This window comes from Nicotiana tomentosiformis, chromosome 1, assembly GCF_000390325.3.
Source record: "Nicotiana tomentosiformis chromosome 1, ASM39032v3, whole genome shotgun sequence".
NCBI classification, from domain to species: domain Eukaryota; kingdom Viridiplantae; phylum Streptophyta; class Magnoliopsida; order Solanales; family Solanaceae; genus Nicotiana; species Nicotiana tomentosiformis.
In genome coordinates, this window is record NC_090812.1 from 111,452,578 (window position 1) to 111,471,435 (window position 18,858).

General features: G+C 37.8%; 2 protein-coding genes across 2 annotated transcripts; one reads left to right on the forward strand and one right to left on the reverse strand.

Moving 5' to 3' along the window:
* Positions 1–124: 124 nt before the first annotated feature.
* On the reverse strand, positions 125–12,652 carry LOC104113344 (pre-mRNA-processing factor 39-1). Its single transcript, XM_009623471.4, has 14 exons — positions 12,456–12,652; positions 11,103–11,539; positions 10,503–10,606; positions 9,143–9,372; positions 8,358–8,525; positions 7,708–8,053; positions 7,094–7,237; positions 5,768–5,920; positions 5,558–5,674; positions 4,885–4,965; positions 4,641–4,790; positions 3,074–3,370; positions 2,563–2,676; positions 125–584 (listed from the first exon to the last, which is right to left on the reverse strand). The coding sequence occupies exons 2-14, from the start codon at positions 11,527–11,529 to the stop codon at positions 477–479; spliced, it is 2,439 nt and encodes an 812-aa protein (XP_009621766.1). The 5' UTR covers positions 11,530–11,539; positions 12,456–12,652; the 3' UTR covers positions 125–476.
* Positions 12,653–13,086: 434 nt separating this feature from the next.
* On the forward strand, positions 13,087–17,149 carry LOC104113342 (hypothetical protein At1g04090). The gene is made up of 2 exons (XM_009623470.4): positions 13,087–13,488; positions 14,744–17,149. The coding sequence occupies exons 1-2, from the start codon at positions 13,386–13,388 to the stop codon at positions 16,354–16,356; spliced, it is 1,716 nt and encodes a 571-aa protein (XP_009621765.1). The 5' UTR covers positions 13,087–13,385; the 3' UTR covers positions 16,357–17,149.
* Positions 17,150–18,858: the final 1,709 nt, after the last annotated feature.

Sequence of the window (18,858 nt, forward strand, 5' to 3'; positions counted from 1 at the left end):
TCCACACCAGCGAGGAACATCCCACTTCACAGGTATTATGAGCCACCTTTTCATGATACCCATGAATGAAGGCTCTCCTCTGAAAACAAGAATACAGAACTCCTATTGATGCCCGGCCTCCGGATAGCAGAAAAACCTTGCACTCTCCAAATACAGAAATCATACTACAAAGACAGTGGAGATGGGATAGGGAAAACATAACATTTTGCAACATATTTTCCTGCAACTAGCATGTCAACAAAAAAGTATGGTACATTAACTAGAAAAAAGCCAACAGAAGATAAACAATGGATTTCCAACATTGCCCATCAGCCTAAGGTGAGACATCACTAGATTGCTCAATTTCCTATCCCGCAGCTCATTCACTCGAAATACAACCATGTGGAAGAACTCAGGGTATTGCAATGTATTCTGGCCGTTGACGGGAAGATACAAACTATATCCAGCAAAAAATTGATGTGGAAGTTTTTGCCATCTCAATAATAACCGCCATAATAAGCTGTAGGAGGAACAGTTGTAGCTTGTGGTGCTGGAGGCAAAGTGGGAGTGGCGGCTGGCTGTGCATAATTCTGCTGAGGGAAGGCCTGGCAGTTATAACAAAGTTCACTTAGCAACAAAAAACAACTAACACCAGAGGGCTTCCATCTTGGGTAGCATAAACATATGGCGATATAAAGCAAATATGGAAACAACATACTACACCTCTCTGCCCCCATGGAGGGTAGGGGCTAGAGAGGAGGGTGTACAAGGACACATTTTTACTGATTAAAGCAAAGGAAAAAAAAAAGGTTCAAGTACAAGAAAAATATTACTAACTCCAGAAAGAAAGAAAAACTCCAGTTCAGCATAGCAGAAGCAGCAGCTATGTTACGAAGTACGGAACTTCACAGGAGACCAATTTACATAATAGATTAATTTCTGAGCAGATATTCAGTAAATTTCACGCTCTGCTACAATTTTGGTCCACTGGACTAAGCTTCCCCAACGCAACACGAAATTTGAGAAGCTTATACAACAACCAAATCTACCTACCAAGACACTAACTGGAATTGATTGACACCTTGTACTTGTGGAACTCATAATAGTAATTCTAAAGATACAACTAATTGAGAGAGAATTTCATTGCAGTGAGCAAAAATAAATTCAGGTATTCTTACCATGGTAAAATATCTAAATGATTGAGATATCGTAAAGAATTTATTGAAAGCAATTAAAAAGATGTGTATGATATTCACATGGAGATTCCTTCGCACTATAAGTCATCCGTTACCAAGGATAATTATGACTAGATATAGTTAGAAGGAATTCCAAATTACATAGTCACCGCAGATTGGAGAGAAATAAGCACAAATGTGACAACTATTCTATTTTTGAGAAAGAATTTCCATTGAGACCTTAATATTGTTGGGGTTGTGGCTTGCCACTACAACAAGGCTTCATTAGCTAACAGCTGACTAGAAACCCATATTGACAACACAAAATAATATTCGCATGCCAAATAAATAGATATCAAATCACCAAATGCAAATATAGCCAAATTCAACAACCTCAAGTTTTTGTTTGCACGATATCTTTCTCAAGAACCACCAATCGTCCAACCAATGGACTGATCTAAGGAAAGATCTTCATCAAAAAAGAGAAAGTATGACAAATATACCATAAGAAATAATCACGTTTCATCTATCATTATAATCATATGCATTGTTACAATGAACAATTGGTACATACCCCCCCACCCTCCCAAAGCCAAGAATCAGACAGAATGGCTTTCCTAATTTGCTCCCTTGTTGACTCAAACCCCCAATGTCGCAGTTGGAGTTGGAGGGCCCTTTCACTAAAGCACATGTGCTATCTACTGTATTTGACAGGAATAACAGTGTATTCCCAAAGCACACTAGACCATTGGATGTATCAATTTGGTGATCTTGGATTTGTGTGTTTCTGTGAGGATAAAGGTTCATTGTCACACCATTCCAAACACAAGGGTTAACCGTGAACTAAGTCTGAAGTGCAATTTCTCCAACATATATTTAATTGTACAAGAGCTACTGGCAGCAGTACACCAATTTCTAGTCTTACTCTGGATTCTGGAACCAAGTCTAATGCCCTATTAATTTTGACCGATGAAATCAACATAAAAGAGATGAATGGATGGACTACTTCTTAGGTTCAATTGGCAATGTATCATATTGATAGCTACATTCTCAGGATAAAAGAAGGAAATGAAATGATTCAATTTTGAACACTGAAATGCTACAATTTTGTGGATGATACAAGTTTAGCAAGCCTTGTGGCCTCACCACCATTTTCAGACTTAAAACTGGGTAACTTAGAGGGCATCAAATTTTATTCTCACCAACCATTCTTAGCATACAAGGACATGAAGTCTTTTTTTGAGAAGGTAACAGGACAAGGACAACAATTTTTAACCCAAAAAAAAGGAAACCATGAAAACTATAGAACTGGTTAATAAAAGTATCACTGCTGAAACCATAATGCAAGTTGGTAATGTATGCAAGACAAGCAACGAAAATGCTGATATATAAAAGGCACTCCGCTTACCTGCGCCGGGTATGTTGAAGGATAAGCACCATAACCGGCACTCGAGGGCACTGGTGCAGGCGCTTGAGGAGGTGCATAGCTGGCGCCGTAACTGCTGTAAGCACCATATGCTGCCTAAAGTTCAACAAACACAAAATAGAAAACTGAGCCACTGATTGCGTATCTGCTTTGAACTGTATATATTCAAGAAAAGTTAATTCCACGAATAATCTTGATAATCTGAAAGAATATATGGACTGAGCAAAACATGAAGATTCACACATATGGACATACAACACTCTCAAGCTTTAATGGCCACAGAGAGAACTGAAATACATGCGTAAAGGAAGACCTCCACGGACCCGAGGGGTGGAGAAAAGAAAATATGTAACAAGAAACTGAGTGTGATAAAGCATTTGCGCACAGAAAAGCTATATGTTCACAGAAAGCTGATTCAGAGGAAAAAGGAAAATTTGAACCAGAGGGGCAAACCATCTTTAGTGAAACTGTTAACTATTTGCCATAACATTACCTGTTGCGCATAACCAGGATTCCACTGCTGTGGTTGAGCTTGCGCAGCCTGTGGCCAGGTTTGACCTTGTACACCATAACCTGCAGGCCATTGATTTTGCGCTCCAGGAAATGCACCAGCCACTGAGGGGTTAGATGCTGCAACTGCAGACTTTGCCAGCTTTGTCTTCTCAGAAACTAAATAATCGTCAGCCTGACGTTTCTTTGAATCTGAAGAGGTTCTATGGCGTAAGAAGAGCTTAGCGTGCCGATCATCAGCCTTCTTAATTGATGCTGCATCTCCGAAAAGATCTAGAAACTGCACACTTTCTCAGTCTCAGAACATTTCGGCAAAAGCATCAAAAAATAAACAGCCCAGACAGATGGATCATGGTATACAAATAGCACAAAGCAGCGACAGATGGATCATGGTATACAAATAGCACCAATCATAATCAGTTAAGACACTCAAAATCTATTTTAAAAAAATTGTGAAGGCTCACGAGAGTCGGAAATAATTCCAAAGAAAACACATCCCTCTGTAAACTCTCCTTGCACCCATAAAACATTCCAACATGTTTACACTTCAGAGTCTTTAAAAAATCAAAAGATGTGAAGGCTCATGAATCAGAAATAACTCCCAGACATTCCAAAATGCTTACACTTTAAGGTCTATAAAACAAGATTGTGAAAGCTCAAGAATCAGAAATAAATCTCTTTATAGAATCCCTATTGCATCTCCAAGACATTCTGAAGTGTTTACGCTTCAAAGTCAAAAGGAAAATGGTAAAGGCTCAAGAATCAAAATGATTGCCAAAAAAACAAATTTCTCTCCGGACACCCCATTAAATCGCTAAGAGATTCGGATATTATTCGAATTTAAACCATCATATGATTTGATTAAACTACCATGATATAGTAATCTGGTTATTGAAACAATCAATAATTCAAACACAAAGCGGAACTTTCAAGAAATCAAGTCCATACTCAAATTTAAACCATGTCATGTTTTAAACATCAGAGCAACATGATAAACAAACTCCCCACTGAATTTAATATGTTTTTCTACTTCCTACATTCCAAAAACAGTGGCCTTTTTTTCTTTCTTGGAGGTCCGACAACAGTGTCCTTTTCTAAAAGTAGAATTTGAACAAAAAAATTCCCCATTTTTACCAGCTTTCTTATCTTCACAGTATAGCAAAACTTGGAAAAGTACCTAAAGATATAAGCCAACTTTAATCTAAGTGCATATTGATATCTGACAGGAATACTAGTTCAGGGATGGGTTACCAGCTTAATAAAGTATGTCCAGCTTGTTCAATTATTTCCGTTCAGTCAGTTTGCATAAAAAAAGGGAATTCAGGTATCAGGAATATGGTAGTGTGTCATCTTGGAATATACAGACAACAGCCTTGTGCTAAAAGCACATGATATATATAACTGAAAGCATTTCCAAGCATATCTGGTCAAGATCACAAATTCAAATAACTTAAGGTTCCCACGAGAACAGCGCAAGCCATATTTGTTCTAACATTGAGGGCATCACAGTCCCAAACCTCTGTCAAGTACCCAAATCTAACAGTTCATACCTCCAAGAAAATGCTTGATAATTCCTCTCTTTCATCAACACTTGCAACGCTAGGGTTCTCGGGAGATGGAACTATGAACTTATCAACCAATGAATCCAACAAATCTATTCTCTTTGGTAGCGACTGAATGGATTCTAAATGGATCAGTGCCTGCATTTATTAAATGAAAACAGCATGTCAATAAGAAAACATCAATTCCTCCACTCATTATGCCTTTGGATGAGAGAGAGAGAGAGAGTCGGACCTCCAGAAGTGGTTTTGACAACTGAACATTCTCAACTGCTTGATCAAGAATTTCCCGAGCTTTTTCCACCTTCCCAGAAACCTTTCAACAGAGATTTTGTGACAGTGAGCCAAAGGAGGACAAATACATAAATTTCAATGATGACTCTAATCATGAGGAACTCGAAGCGAAAAAAGATGTTTCCATGTTATCATCACCCAACAATACAGGGGATCAAGTCAAAGTCCTTAATGACTCTCCACACACTTGCACTAATTCTGCTTTCTTTTCCTACTGAAAAGCCTTCCACAAGGGCAGTGAAGAGTGTGTACATATGAACAAATAACTAAAATGATTGAGAATCAAATGATTATGTGGAATATTGTGACAAGCTATGGTCTACATATCTATGTCTCCCTATATATGTTGGTGTATGATTGCAACATAAATTATGATGATGCACGTCCATAAAACAGAGAATCATTCCAAGATTTTCTAAACATTGTTGGGAAGCCCATTCACAGATGAGAATATTAAATTCCAATTTCCATAAACATCTCCGAAGCAAAACAATATCTATAATTGATCACCACAATTGGAAGGCGCACACTACAACAAGATGGAAAAGGCAATAGTCAATTACTTGAGTCAAATATGTAAAAGCTGGATAACACAAGGCACAAAAGAACTTTACCAAGTACAAAAACCGAGAGTACTGTGCAAGCAATAATGGCAGACTCTGCGAGTGCTCCTTTCCTTTTTCAATGGCGATAGCTTGTTCATATACGGAACAGGCATCCTCAAGGTTCCCCTTCAAAGAACCAAGAAGAAAATGATACATTAGATAAGTTAACACAGATCAAATCTAATCCTGAAACCTTAGTAGGTCATGAAACAATCTTACAAGTCGACGTTCCATGTTCGCATGCTTGATTATTGCTTCTACAAGTCCAGGTGATATTTCAGCATGCACAAGTTGATACGCAGCCTGAGCACCAGGTATATCACCGCGTTGCTCCCGCAATCGAGCAGCAAAAAGGTGAATCTCTGGTTGTCTCTGTTAAAGGTCGACAAATGAGAGCGATAATTAAATATAGTAGAATTGAAAGGCAACCTATTCAAGCAACAGCTCTAGACACAATAAATTGATTTCCAACAATACTTCATGGGCATCCTAATGCAACTCGCTTCCACCCTTTCAAGTACAAACTCTTGGCAAAGAAAAACCACACTATTATAACCTCACACGTCTTTGAGGGTCATATAATGCATGAAGAATGAAATATCATTAGAAACCAGCAAGAATTTATCAGTAACGACTTCAAATCTCACTTGAATTCAATACTTTAACACTTTAAAAAACTTTTCAAGAGAATGTCTATTTGTGAAAGAACTATAAGAATTAAAATAAATAGCACTTTAGCTTGTTGAAATTATCTTTAAAAAACCCAGCAGGAACATTGTAACTTGTAAGTTTGTCCAAGTTATCCAAGTGAGGGAATTGCCTACAACCTTGTTGGACAACTAGAATTACCAGTGCATTAACTTGAATGCCCAGACCCATAATCCCCTCTCCAATGCTAAGAAATCTACTAAAGAGCAATTTCAGTGCTGAGACTACAGGATGACAGACAAACAAGCAAGCTTATCAGCGGATGACCGCCAAAACACTGGCATTAGCATTACCAGCCCCTGGATTTAGATTAATCAGGTGGAGCAATCTACAACCCAGGCTAGAAAATATATTGAAGAGTGATCTCAATGCTAAGTTTGCAAGATGGCAGACAAATAAGCAAGTTTACCAGGGTGCAACAGAGTTCAACCTTCCATGGAAAACCATCTACCATTTCTGTCCATCATTGCAGTCAATTCATATTACAGCAGCCGTTGGGTTTTCCTCAGAGTTCAACCTTCTATGCCAAGATATTTCTTATATTTAAAATATGGAGGGGGGAATACTGATCCCATTCAATCGAAAAACCAGTTATCATCTTGACAAGGGAATAGAAATCTCACAAAAATCTTTAAATGCTAGACTTTGAGATGAAAAGTTAATAGCCAGTAAACAGCTCATCCGGATAAGCAAAGAGTTGAATAATTTTCAAAATTCAAGATAGTAATTACGCATACGATTCAAAAACTGGCCCCCTAAACGCAAAGAGAATGTCATGTTGAACAGACCAAATATAGTCACAAAGGAGAAATCTAAAAAAAGTTAATGAGATTTTACCTTGACAAATACTTGAGTGGCACGAGCAAGGGCATTATCGGCAAGATCCAAACTTCCACTTGTTTCCATACACGAAACATATCGAATCCAAAATTCAGGATAATTGGCACAAGCAATCAGACATCTCTCATACAGCTTGACCACCTGACTTGCACAAGTAACAAATGTGTTAACACATACTAATGTTCTACCACAATAAGGAAATTCCACCAAAAGCTGAAAGGACTAAGAAGTACTCCTCTGGTGGAACAGGGCCCCTCTATTACAAAAGGGGGACCCTTCTAGCCTGACATGGTTAGGGAGATAAGAACACACCTGCATGCATAACATTGGAACTTCAAAACAAATATTCCACGATACAACAGATCATGAACCCAGAACGTCGACTCACAAATGAGGGTTTGAAGTACTTAGCCTTATAGAAAGCAAATGGATGGTCCATGCTTTAGTCCAAGTTCAATATCCCGTTTAAAAAGATGCTTCATCCGATGGTTTAGCCAATATAGCATATGAGGCAGCAGATATTACTTTAACTGTAAATAAATGTATAACAAGGCAACTAAAGCTATAAATAAAGAGATATTGAAAATCTACAAATAACCAAACCCAAGTACCTTATTGAAGTCATCTCCTCCTTCTATGAAGTCAAGATAATTGTTCCAATTTTCAAGCTCTGCAACATTAAGAGGCCGCACGTGAAAGTATGGCCTCCTTATAGCTGTTTCAAAACCAATGATCTTAGAATCGAACTCTTTAGCTTTCTTATACATCTCTTCTCTAATGGCGATATACTTCTCCAACTCCTCGGCATCTTTTAAGCTTGCACTTACAGGTTTAGAAGGCTCGGAACTAGGATTAACCTCCCCCTCAATCTGTTCACTGCCAGCTTCTGCTGCAGCAGCAGCTTCTTCAGGAGTTCGTAGCTCTGATAGAGGCCTACTAGCCACCAGCTCCTTAAAACTGTAGATACAATTGCACCAGGAAAGCAACAATAGTCACATCAACTACTTTTCGTGTATCAATATCAAGATGCTTAAACAAGGAACTTGCAAAAACCACATATTTAAACAAGCAAGATATCCACTTAAGTGTACTGCCGACGATTGAGCTTGTTTATATAAAACCAAGTAAAGGTGTATTCTATTCACAAGGCAATCAGAAAAAAATGGTACTGTAAGAGATTGAACTACAAGTTCGACCACTGAATCTGAGAGCCTTGAATGAATAATGAAAATGCAAAATAAGCTTCAAGGAAGATAATCACCCTTCAAAATAGCGATCGAGCTGCTGATTTGGATTCTGCAATATCTGTGTGTATATGGCAGCAACATTTGACCAAGCCTGCTGCGTGTACTCGTACTCCAGGTACTTATCCCAAAGTGGAAAAGACAGGTAGTCTGTTCCAACATACACTAATCCTCTTTCAAATAACCTAACAAAAACAATGTACCATAGGATTAATAATAACACACACATGCCTTTGCATGGGCTCTAGAAAATGCAGTACATGAGAAGAGTTCAAGCTAAAGTACTAATTCACTCAAAGAGCAGACACTCCCACAAATATGCTGCATTTACCTTCCTCAAAACAATCTTACAATGTCCGTGAAAGGAGCAGTGAGAGGGCACCTTAGCCTTACTGGACGAGATCTTCTCAGCAGCAATGCGGTTATTGATGCACCTCATGTGCGACGGTTAATAACAGCAAAATATCATGGAGAACTACATGGACTATACACAGCCCTAAGGACAGGGAAAATAGAATGGGGAGAATAAGGCCATAAAATATAATTGAATCCTGAAGAAAATTCATATGGCTACAGTAGCCATAGAATCACGTGGATTGCACATCAGTTATACAATCCTGAAGTGCAATCCAAACAAACCTTACACCATGTAGATGAATAAGAGCTGTTGCAGACATGCTGAAATCAGGTCAGATAGCATTGAAAGATCATATAGTTTGGCACAAAGAAAAAAATTATAAGCATCTTGCGCCAATGATCTCCGATGCAAAACTAGAACAAATCAGATCATCAATAACATTACCTTCCAATGGTGTCAGGATCTCCATAAGTGCTTATAGCAAAAACACAATAGTGCAACCACATATCTACCGAATATGTCACGCCTTGAACAGCTTGTTCATAGACCTCCACAACTTTGTCAACAGAGCCAAGACGTGCCTCGTGATCTGCATATTTCTTCCAATAACCGTAACAAAGAGGAAATTCTGCCAAGAATGCATCATAAACCTTCCGAATCTTCAAAATGTTGCCCTACACATTTTCACATTGCATATTGAATCCATCATTGAAAAAATTTGTGTCCACAAGATACAGAATATAGACAGCCACAAGCAGATTTTAGCAAGAGAATTGGATCTTGAAAAGTTTGCTTTCAAAAGACAAATACACAATCCACATTATAGATGAGCTTGTTTGCTTAATATAAAGATTAAGAAATTAAAGCTGTCCATAAATGATAATACTAAAATGTATTAAAAAAAAATTGAATAACTAGACTAAAATGTATTAAATGATAGGCAGATCATTGAAGAAATGCCATATTATTATCAATTCTATAAATTAATATTAATTTGGTTTCATGGAAATAGGAAATTTTTTAATCAAAGCCAAATGGATTAAATCTTTTGTGATCCAAACGAGGAAAGTGCAAAGTGACATGGATAAGAGCATCACCATTCTTGCACTGTTAAATCTCTTGCTAATGAAAAATGATGTTTTGTGACTGTTATACATCACTGACTACAAAATCCTGGCAACTACCAGATTAAAAAAATCTAAAATATACTGGTAATTTCAGCTTAAAACATGGACACCACTAAAAGTTTTTCCTAAGTAGGTTAACACATGGCATGGATGGGAAGAGAGAAGAATAGAACACCACCAACTCGATAGTGCTCCATGTCTCAAACAAACAAGAGATTTATCTAACTAAAGAATAACTATAAACATTAAAGATATGAGCTACGCGACAAAGCACCTATCTGACGCAGCTCTTGCAGTGATAATTCGCATAGAGTGTAACAGAATTTAATCCTTTTAAGTAGGTGATTAATTATAGCTTGACAATTATTTGCCAGAAATAACACACACACCCAAAATTACATGTATGTAATTGAAGTATTTTCTGCCACACTACCCTTCTCTCTAGCACGAAAGTCAGATATATTTTTAGCAAAAAATTGTACCCTGTCAATTCAGCTGCAGGGGAAAAGACAGTACTACCTTTCCACATAGGTACTTCAACCAGCGGGAGAGAGTAGCAAATTTAAATAAAATAAGAATAATGAGAAACTCTCCTTTCTCAATACAGAAAACTAAAGAAGAGAAAATGAATAATACCAAGATGACAAATTCACTAAACAGATGGTCAGTTAAAGTACCTCTGACATCTTCTCCGTCTCCTCAATAAGGGAAGTCCAGGCATTAAAGTCCAAAGAATTTGTCCTTACTATGCTCCATAATCTTTCCTCTTCAGGAGATAAAGCTGTCAACAGAAAGTATAGCCAGTAAGTTTACTAACCGCTGATGCAACTGACATTCAGGACAAAGGGACAAAAAGGAAATTTAAAATTTAGAAAGATTAGACGAGGAAAGAAAACAAAATTGATTGAGTAGACAACATGTTGCAGGAAAGAGTAAAAGGAAAGCTGACTGGGAAAAGCAGCTGGTTACAATATGAGAAGGCTGCCGAGAAAAACAAATAACTACCAACCACCGCAGACATTCACAGAGAGCCAAGCTACGGCAGCATCCTCGTGTAACTTCACATTATATGCAGATTTTCTTTTGTAAAAGAAATAGTAACACCACATATCTACTAAAGAAATTTATATCAGCATCATGTATTTGTATTATGATTCTTGTGACTAATTAAATTGATGACAAGCGTCCCTTAACATCTAATTAAGTACTTATTTAGTTTAATTGCAGAAGTAGCAACAGCCGATGACACAAGGACACTGAACAGCAAAAAACCATACCTAAGCCATCTTCTGGCTGATGCATATTGGAATTTCCATGAACATCTGATGCAATCCCATTTTCAGCAATGTCTCTTGCTTCAGTAGTGTTGTTGCCATTTGCAGAAGAGTCATAAACAGCAGCTTGGGATGAACCTGCAGCTGCATCTTCTAGAGCTGCAAGATCCTGGCTGGCCTCATATGTCATAGCAGTAGCACTTTCTTGCTGGGTAGACACTGCATCAGTGGTATATAGGTTTCCAGCTTCTACATTAGAAGATGCTAACTCCCCAGCGCCATTTGGACATGGAGTGGCCAAATCCCCAGCATTTCCGGCATCAGAAGAAGTATGGGTGCCAGCATCATCAGGAACTTTTGATGAATAACCAGCAGATTTATAGTCAGTAACTGACGAGGTTTGAGCTACCGCAGTTTCACTATCACCCATAGTTTAAAACCTGTCTCCATAATAAGCAGAATTGATTAGTACAGCAATTAAGATTAAGAAAGTAAGGAAAATTATACACATTTGTTGCCCAGATATCTTATTATAAACATATCAAAGGAACGAGTAGGATAATAAGTAAACATAGTAAGAGATTTTATATGCAAAACAAGAATAACATACATCACTGAGTGTGTATTGGAGGAAAATGTTATATACTTTCCTCTTCTTTTTTACTCGTTTCTTTGTATATTTTTAAGTGACCTTAAAGATAGCATACACAATATAGAATATAGGCCATCAGACAGGCTCTATCTGATAAGTAAAGATGCTAGTTGTTTATTTATGAAAAACATCCTCGAGGCACAATTTCAACCATCTCTAAATCACTTCCTTTTAAAAAATGAGGGCAAAAGACATAGAACTGAAATATTCATATTCTAGACCTAGTCAAAGCAAAACGTTACTTTGCCCTTCTTATCCTACTATTAGGGCAAGCACTTGACTAATTGATGGTCCTAACAGGGCTTTGGATAAACAATCTGAAACGCTTAAAGACAGATGCATGTACAGTTGCCACTTGGCACTGAGAAAATATCCACATATGCCATGAAGTTGCACCAATTGCAACTAGTACTCAGCACCACTAAGTTAAAATCCTGAATCCGCCTCTCTGTGCTAGAATTTGAAATATCAGAATACAAATCTACACTCTAAGCTTGAAAAAAAGTCATAAAACTAAAAATCCTGGCAAATAACAGCTAATGAACTACGTTTTTGGGTGCAAAATCCTACTGGTACAGCAGCGGCAAAACAAAACTCGGGACATAGTTTCGGAAAATTAACGAGCTAAACTGGATAAGTTACAGCATGAATTAAAAGAAAAGTGTGCATTAATGTAACTTTAAGAAGCTGGAAATGGAACGCACCTGGTGGACTGACGGAAAGACGAAATCGAGGCGTCGACGAAGAGTTTCTAGAGGCGTTTTGGACAAAAGCTGCAGAGGTTTTCTCTGAGTTTTGGGGTTTTTCAGTGCTATGGATGTAAAAGAGAAGGATTAGGGCAAATAAAATGAAGCGGTTGTTTGTCTATTGGGCGCGGGTGACTTGCCAAGGGTACATGCACTATTTTCGTAGGATCGAAGGGTAAATTGTATATATGTGAAATCAATCACTAATTTTTTTATTTTGTTTTTGGATGTGGCCTTCTTCGGATACCTAATTGCCTTTTTTTAAAAGGTTAAATTGCGAATTTCATCATAATTCAAATTTAATTTATTGAATTTAAAAATAATAATAAAGTCACACTATTGTACTTCCTGAATAAAAATAGCTAAATTATGTGTATTCATAACAAAAATACAAATTCCAAAATGTCAACTTTTTAGAGTAGATGCATATTATGAAAATACTTTGTAATTATTAATTTAATATAAATATTATGTACCATTAAGCTTTTACCACAATATAAAATGAAAACATTTAAAGGATTAATGGGCCTAGAAGGATGAAATCCAGTTTGAATAGCTCTGTTAGGCCTGTATGAGTAAGGGGGGGCCGTAACCTATAAAATGCTGGTGTGTGGTGAGGACTCGAAAACAACAGTTGACGTCGTCATTCATCGTCCAATCTCTTTCCTACATCCTACGGAAACAGAAAGACACGGAACTATTGATTCCCAGAAACAATATTCTACTCATTACATGCATAAAGATTCATTCCTGAACAATTGGGTATTCTAAAAAACTGATCTTTCTTTATAGAGATGCCCTCACCCAAATCTTGAGAAAACACTTAATTTTGAATAGGTGTGGGAGAGAATTGAGAAGGGAAAAAAAGAGGGTGTGTTGGGCTGCAATATGTTTAGGTGCAAGTGCTTCCGTTGGAGCAGAATTTCAGATCTCTCTTCTCGAGAACCTGACACATTTCTTCTGCCTGCACCCCTCCCACAATGGCCTCAAGGTATGCCAATTGGGAATCCCTGTTGATGTTTCTTTTGGCTGTCAATTGTCATTTTTGGAACTTTGTTGCAAAATAGTCACTTTAAACTTCAATTCAATCAATCAACTGCGCCATAATGTTTAATTATTTTCGCGAGCTCCATAAATTCTCTGTATCCAATCTCATAGTTAGACGGTTTTTATGCTGATGATCTATCTATGCAATCTAGTTAAAGGAGTCACTTGGATTTGACAAAATGCTTATAAACCTAAATGCTTATAAACCTTCTGGATAACTACACTTTTGATTTAAGATGTGGGGTTTAATCTTCTGTTATGTGACCATTGCTTTCAATAATTTGTATGCCTATTTTGCATTGAAAACAAGGAAAGGACACATCTTTTTGTTCATTAGAAATTACACATCCATACCAGAGGAGCTTTTAGTGGCATGCTGCAATAACGTGATTATTTCTTAGATCTTTTATCTGTTTATCTTAGCATCAACTAACTCAGCATTCTACGAGGTTCTTGTTTACAATGTGGTTTAGTGGTTCACAATGATCAACTTTAAATTGTTCCCGTACTGTTCTCTAAAAGAACAGTATTATGCTACAGCTGCACGAGGTTCTTGCAACATTTGATTCTCTTGGCACGGTAAAGAAAAGAATGTAGTCTTTATTGTAATTTCCAAGCATGTTATTGAGCGTGCAGCGTGCTTAACTAGTAGTTTCTTTCATGCCATATCTTCATGCTTTATCCTGTTTGCCCCTTCTTAAAAGGGCCCTACAAGGATTTTAGTACCTAGAGTTGTCAATGAAGTACAGTTAGTTTGGGAAGATGTTGCTGAAGTTCTTTGATTGATCAGCATTCAGCAATAGAGAGATAATGAGCTGGAAAATGAAAAGGCATATATGTTCTACATGGTTTGTTTGATCAATAAAATCTTGTATGATACTGGTTTCAATAGTTATCCAATGCACCTAGTTTTCTCTATGATTAAGTTCTGTGTATAAAATCAGGATGTTAAAATTAAGAATTACTGAGTCTATTTCTTTCTTTTTCTTGGAGAAGATATTATATGTTCTTAGACGTGCATTAGTTTTCAGAGTCACATGATATAATGCATCTGTTTATGGGTCGTGTAATTAACTTGTACCTCAATAGAATGTAAGAATCATGTTAGTGGATTGCATAAGAACCTAGTATATCTTTTTCTGTCTTGTCACATAAATTAAGAAAAGAACACTTCTAATGCAATCTGTTTTCTGTCTTAGAATGTTCAGCTACAGGGTTTGCTAGTGGAATAATTAAACTAGGGGAATTGGAGGTTCATAAAATTAGCAAGTTTGAGTTTGTCTGTGGTTGTAATCTGTCACAAGACCGGAAACAGGGTGTTAGCTTTTATAAGCCAAGGGGGGTGCCAGATGGATTTTTTAGCCTTGGCTACTACTGCCAACCTAACAACAAGCCTCTACGAGGGTATGTACTTGTTGCTCGGGAAGTGGCTAAACCTGAGGCAGGGGATCATTGCAATGGAAATCCTTGTTTGCCTGCACTTCAGAATCCCCTAGATTACACGTTAGTCTGGAGTAGTTCTGATGTTGGAAGTGAAGAAAACTTTGATGGATCTGGTTACTTCTGGTTACCGCAACCACCTGAAGGTTATAAAGCCCTGGGGTTCATTGCGACTAATAAGCCTGTTAAACCTGAGTTAGGGGAAGTTAAATGTGTTCGAGCTGACCTCACTGATGAATGTGAAACTCACCGCCTGATACTCAAAACCAGCTCTGTGCTTTCAGAAGTACTGGCAGTTTGGAGCATAAGACCGCGGCATAGAGGAATGCACGGGAAAGGTATTTCAGCTGGTACCTTTTTCTGCAGTTGCTATTGGAGCACGGGGGAAGAGCTAAGCATCGCATGCTTAAAGAGCTTTGATACGAGTTTACAAGCAATGCCAAACCTTGATCAGATTCATGCGATCATTAGGCACTATGGTCCTACTTTATTTTTCCATCCTGACGAGGTCTATCTTCCGTCTTCTGTACAATGGTTCTTCGACAACGGTGCATTGCTCTATACGAGAGGTGATTCAGTTGTTAAGCCTATCGAGCCTGACGGATCCAATTTACCTGGCGATGGGACAAATGATGGCCAATATTGGATTGATTTGCCAAGTGATGTTCAAAGAGAGATTGTCAAGTTTGGAAATTTACAGAGTGCAAAACTTTATGTTCATGTGAAGCCAGCCTTAGGTGGAACTTTCACGGATATAGCGATGTGGATTTTTTGCCCCTTTAATGGTCCAGCCACTCTGAAGGTAGGCCTAGTGAATGTTCCTCTTAGCAAAATTGGTCAGCATGTAGGTGATTGGGAGCATTTCACTCTTCGAGTGAGCAATTTCACAGGGGAGCTGTGGAGTATCTATTTTTCTCAGCACAGCGGTGGTGAATGGGTGGGTGCTTATGATTTGGAGTTTATTGCAGGAAATAAAGCTACTGTTTATTCATCAAAAAATGGTCATGCTAGCTTTCCCCATCCTGGAAATTACATGCAAGGGTCCTCAAAGCTAGGGATTGGAATTAGAAATGATACTGCCCGTAGTAATCTTTACGTAGATTCAAGTACCCAGTATGAAATTATGGCAGCAGAGTATCTCGGCCATGGAGCTGTCAGTGAGCCATGTTGGTTACAATATATGAGAGAGTGGGGTCCAACCATTATTTACGACTCAAGGAAGGAGCTTGAGAAAATTGTAGGTCGCTTGCCAGTGATGGTCCGAAATTCAGTGCAGAATATTTTTGATAAGTTGCCAGTGGAATTGTTTAAGGAGGAAGGCCCTACTGGGCCAAAGGAGAAGAACAATTGGGTTGGAGACGAAAGATGGTAGCACTTTTCTTTTTTATATGATTATATACTCTTGCTGGCAGATGAGAGTTGGCTTGTTGGAAGTCATGTTGTAACATTGTGTATAGATTCAACTTAATTGATGACTGTCGATTGTCGAAGTGTGAGGTGTTACCTTATGACTCGACTGTTCAAACAAGTTAAGCACACAAGATGTAATGGAAGTAAGAGGTGGAGAAATGGGCTTTGTAGTTGCTTTAGTTTAGCACTTTGTGAGGACTACTTTGAGGATCCCACAAGCTCATAGTCCATAGCAGGAGGAGTTATGTTGATTCTTTGGTTATCTGCACAACAGCACAAGGGAATCAGAATACACTACTGATAAATCAAGAGGGCATTAACCACGCGGTAATCCTTCACCTTAGAGTAATGATTCTTGATCTCTTGTTATGGCCATTTTCGTTCTGCAACTATCGCAATGTGCTGCTTCTCTTTCATTGTGGCATCAGGTTGTTCTTTGCTATATGAGCAAGTTATGCCAATATATATATGTTTGGCATTGACGGTCTCCCATGTGTCCCACTAAGCTGGGGAGGCAGACACTTAGGAGAGTGATGTTTGGTTCGCTGACAAAGTTATGCAGAGTTCACAGTTGAGTTGTGATATGGGGATTAATAATCACTGGATTATTTAGTGCTAATGATTTTTTAGCGGATGTTTAGTTCATTGCATCAAAAACTGGATGTACTGTGTATAATACAAAGTTCACAAATTTACCCTTGTTAGAGTAAATAAAAAATGGAAACATGAAACCGAGGTTATTTTGGTCTTTTAAATGTTATTTTCCCAGTAAAGCAATAAGTTAACCCAAGTTGAATCTTGTGTAAAACAATGTTGAACTCGAGGTATAAAATCATACTGGTATGTCACGACCCAGAATTCCCACATTCGGCACCGTAATAACGCCTAACATTTCGCTTGCTATAGTTATTAACCATTTTTAACAATTCAAATCAAATAAAAACCAATAAGCTGAATAAACTGAAATAGAGTAAATAAATTAATGAAAGGCGATATCCAAATACAATCCCAGAACTGGTGTCATGATTACACGAGCGTCTAGAGTACTACAAATAATAGTCTGAATAAAAGCATAATTGTCTGAATCGAAATAAACAGCTAAGGTGATGTAGAAGAGAACTACGAGGTTGCGAACGATGTGCAGTTGTACCTCAAGTCTCCGCCAAGAACTGGATCCGAGCAAATCTATTGAACGCCGCTAGGACTCACACCGAAATCTACACAAAAATGCAAGAGTGTAGTGTGAGTACAACCGACCCCATGCACTCTCTAAGTGTCAAGCCTAACCTCGACGAAGTAGTGACGAGGCTAAGGCGAGCCACTTACAATAACATGTACGCAGTATTATTGCGGCCAAATACACACGCAAGTATACGCGGTCGTCAAGTAATAAAGTGACTAAAAGTAGGATGTCGAACCCATGAGGACTTGTGATTAACTATTAACTAAATTAGACTATCCTAATTATCTGAACAAGAATTAAACCTATAATCATATGACCTTAATCTACTTAAAATGAAGAGAAAACAATAATGAACTTTGAACAAAGGTAGAACAATTTTTTATGTTATCAATGTAATGAAAATGATCCAGAGTTATGGGTTATCCAACATTCCTATGTATTATTCAATTGAATTGACTAACTAATTCATCTAGCTTATTGGTTGACATGGTTAATATTGCTCACAAGAATCTGTCGAGTTCTTACTCGTCTATCTAAGCTAATTTAACGCCCATGTGTCTATGGAGTTAGAATCAACAAGGATGCAATTATAATTCATGTACATCAACCAAGCAAGACAATTAGGTATATGTCTATCCTAACAGCGAATCCATTCCACGATGCCCAGGTTCGAGAACTTGCTCTACTCAATCCTATAAGCAATCTAGAATTCCCACTTTCGAATTCAATTCTAGATTCATATATAGTATTTAATTGGTGATCAAGCAATCAAATAATTAAGTGCATGATTGAATAAATAAACCAATATGATAAATCAAGAAAGCAAAATCAATCCTGAATAACAATAGTCATGAAAGAACCACAACCCTAGAATGTGAAGTTTAGCTCCACATAAACATGGTAGCAAAACAATAAATCATACAAAGAAATATAAAAATTACTAAGTTTGGCGGCAGAAAAGATGAAACTCGGCCTTCACGACGGCTATGTACTCTCCCTTTGTCAAACGTTTTTCTCAAAAGTCACAGGCAGCACCTCACGCTGCATGTGGCCCTCAAATGTGCACTTTTGCCTTTTCTTCCCATTTTCGCTCCAATTCGCGCACTTTCGTCCCAAATCGTATCTGAATGATTCCTACACATAGAAATACCACAAATTAGCACAAATCATTATATTATACATCCGAAATCTACGAGACATGAGCACATGCGAGGCAATATATATCAAAATAAGCATACATTAAGTTGAATGTCAACATCCCACACTTAAATATTGCTCGTC

Excerpts from the sequence above, each read along its gene's own strand:
- LOC104113342 (XM_009623470.4), top strand. The coding sequence starts at position 13,386 with ATGTTTAGGTGCAAGTGCTTCCGTTGGAGCAGAATTTCAGATCTCTCT. Across the intron at positions 13,489-14,743 it reads CCTCCCACAATGGCCTCAAG|AATGTTCAGCTACAGGGTTT; the intron begins GTATGCCAATTG and ends TTTCTGTCTTAG.
- LOC104113344 (XM_009623471.4), bottom strand. The coding sequence starts at position 11,529 with ATGGGTGATAGTGAAACTGCGGTAGCTCAAACCTCGTCAGTTACTGAC. Across the intron at positions 8,054-8,357 it reads CTCGATCGCTATTTTGAAGG|TTTTAAGGAGCTGGTGGCTA; the intron begins GTGATTATCTTC and ends TTGTATCTACAG. Across the intron at positions 4,966-5,557 it reads ACTCTCGGTTTTTGTACTTG|GTTTCTGGGAAGGTGGAAAA; the intron begins GTAAAGTTCTTT and ends CTCTGTTGAAAG.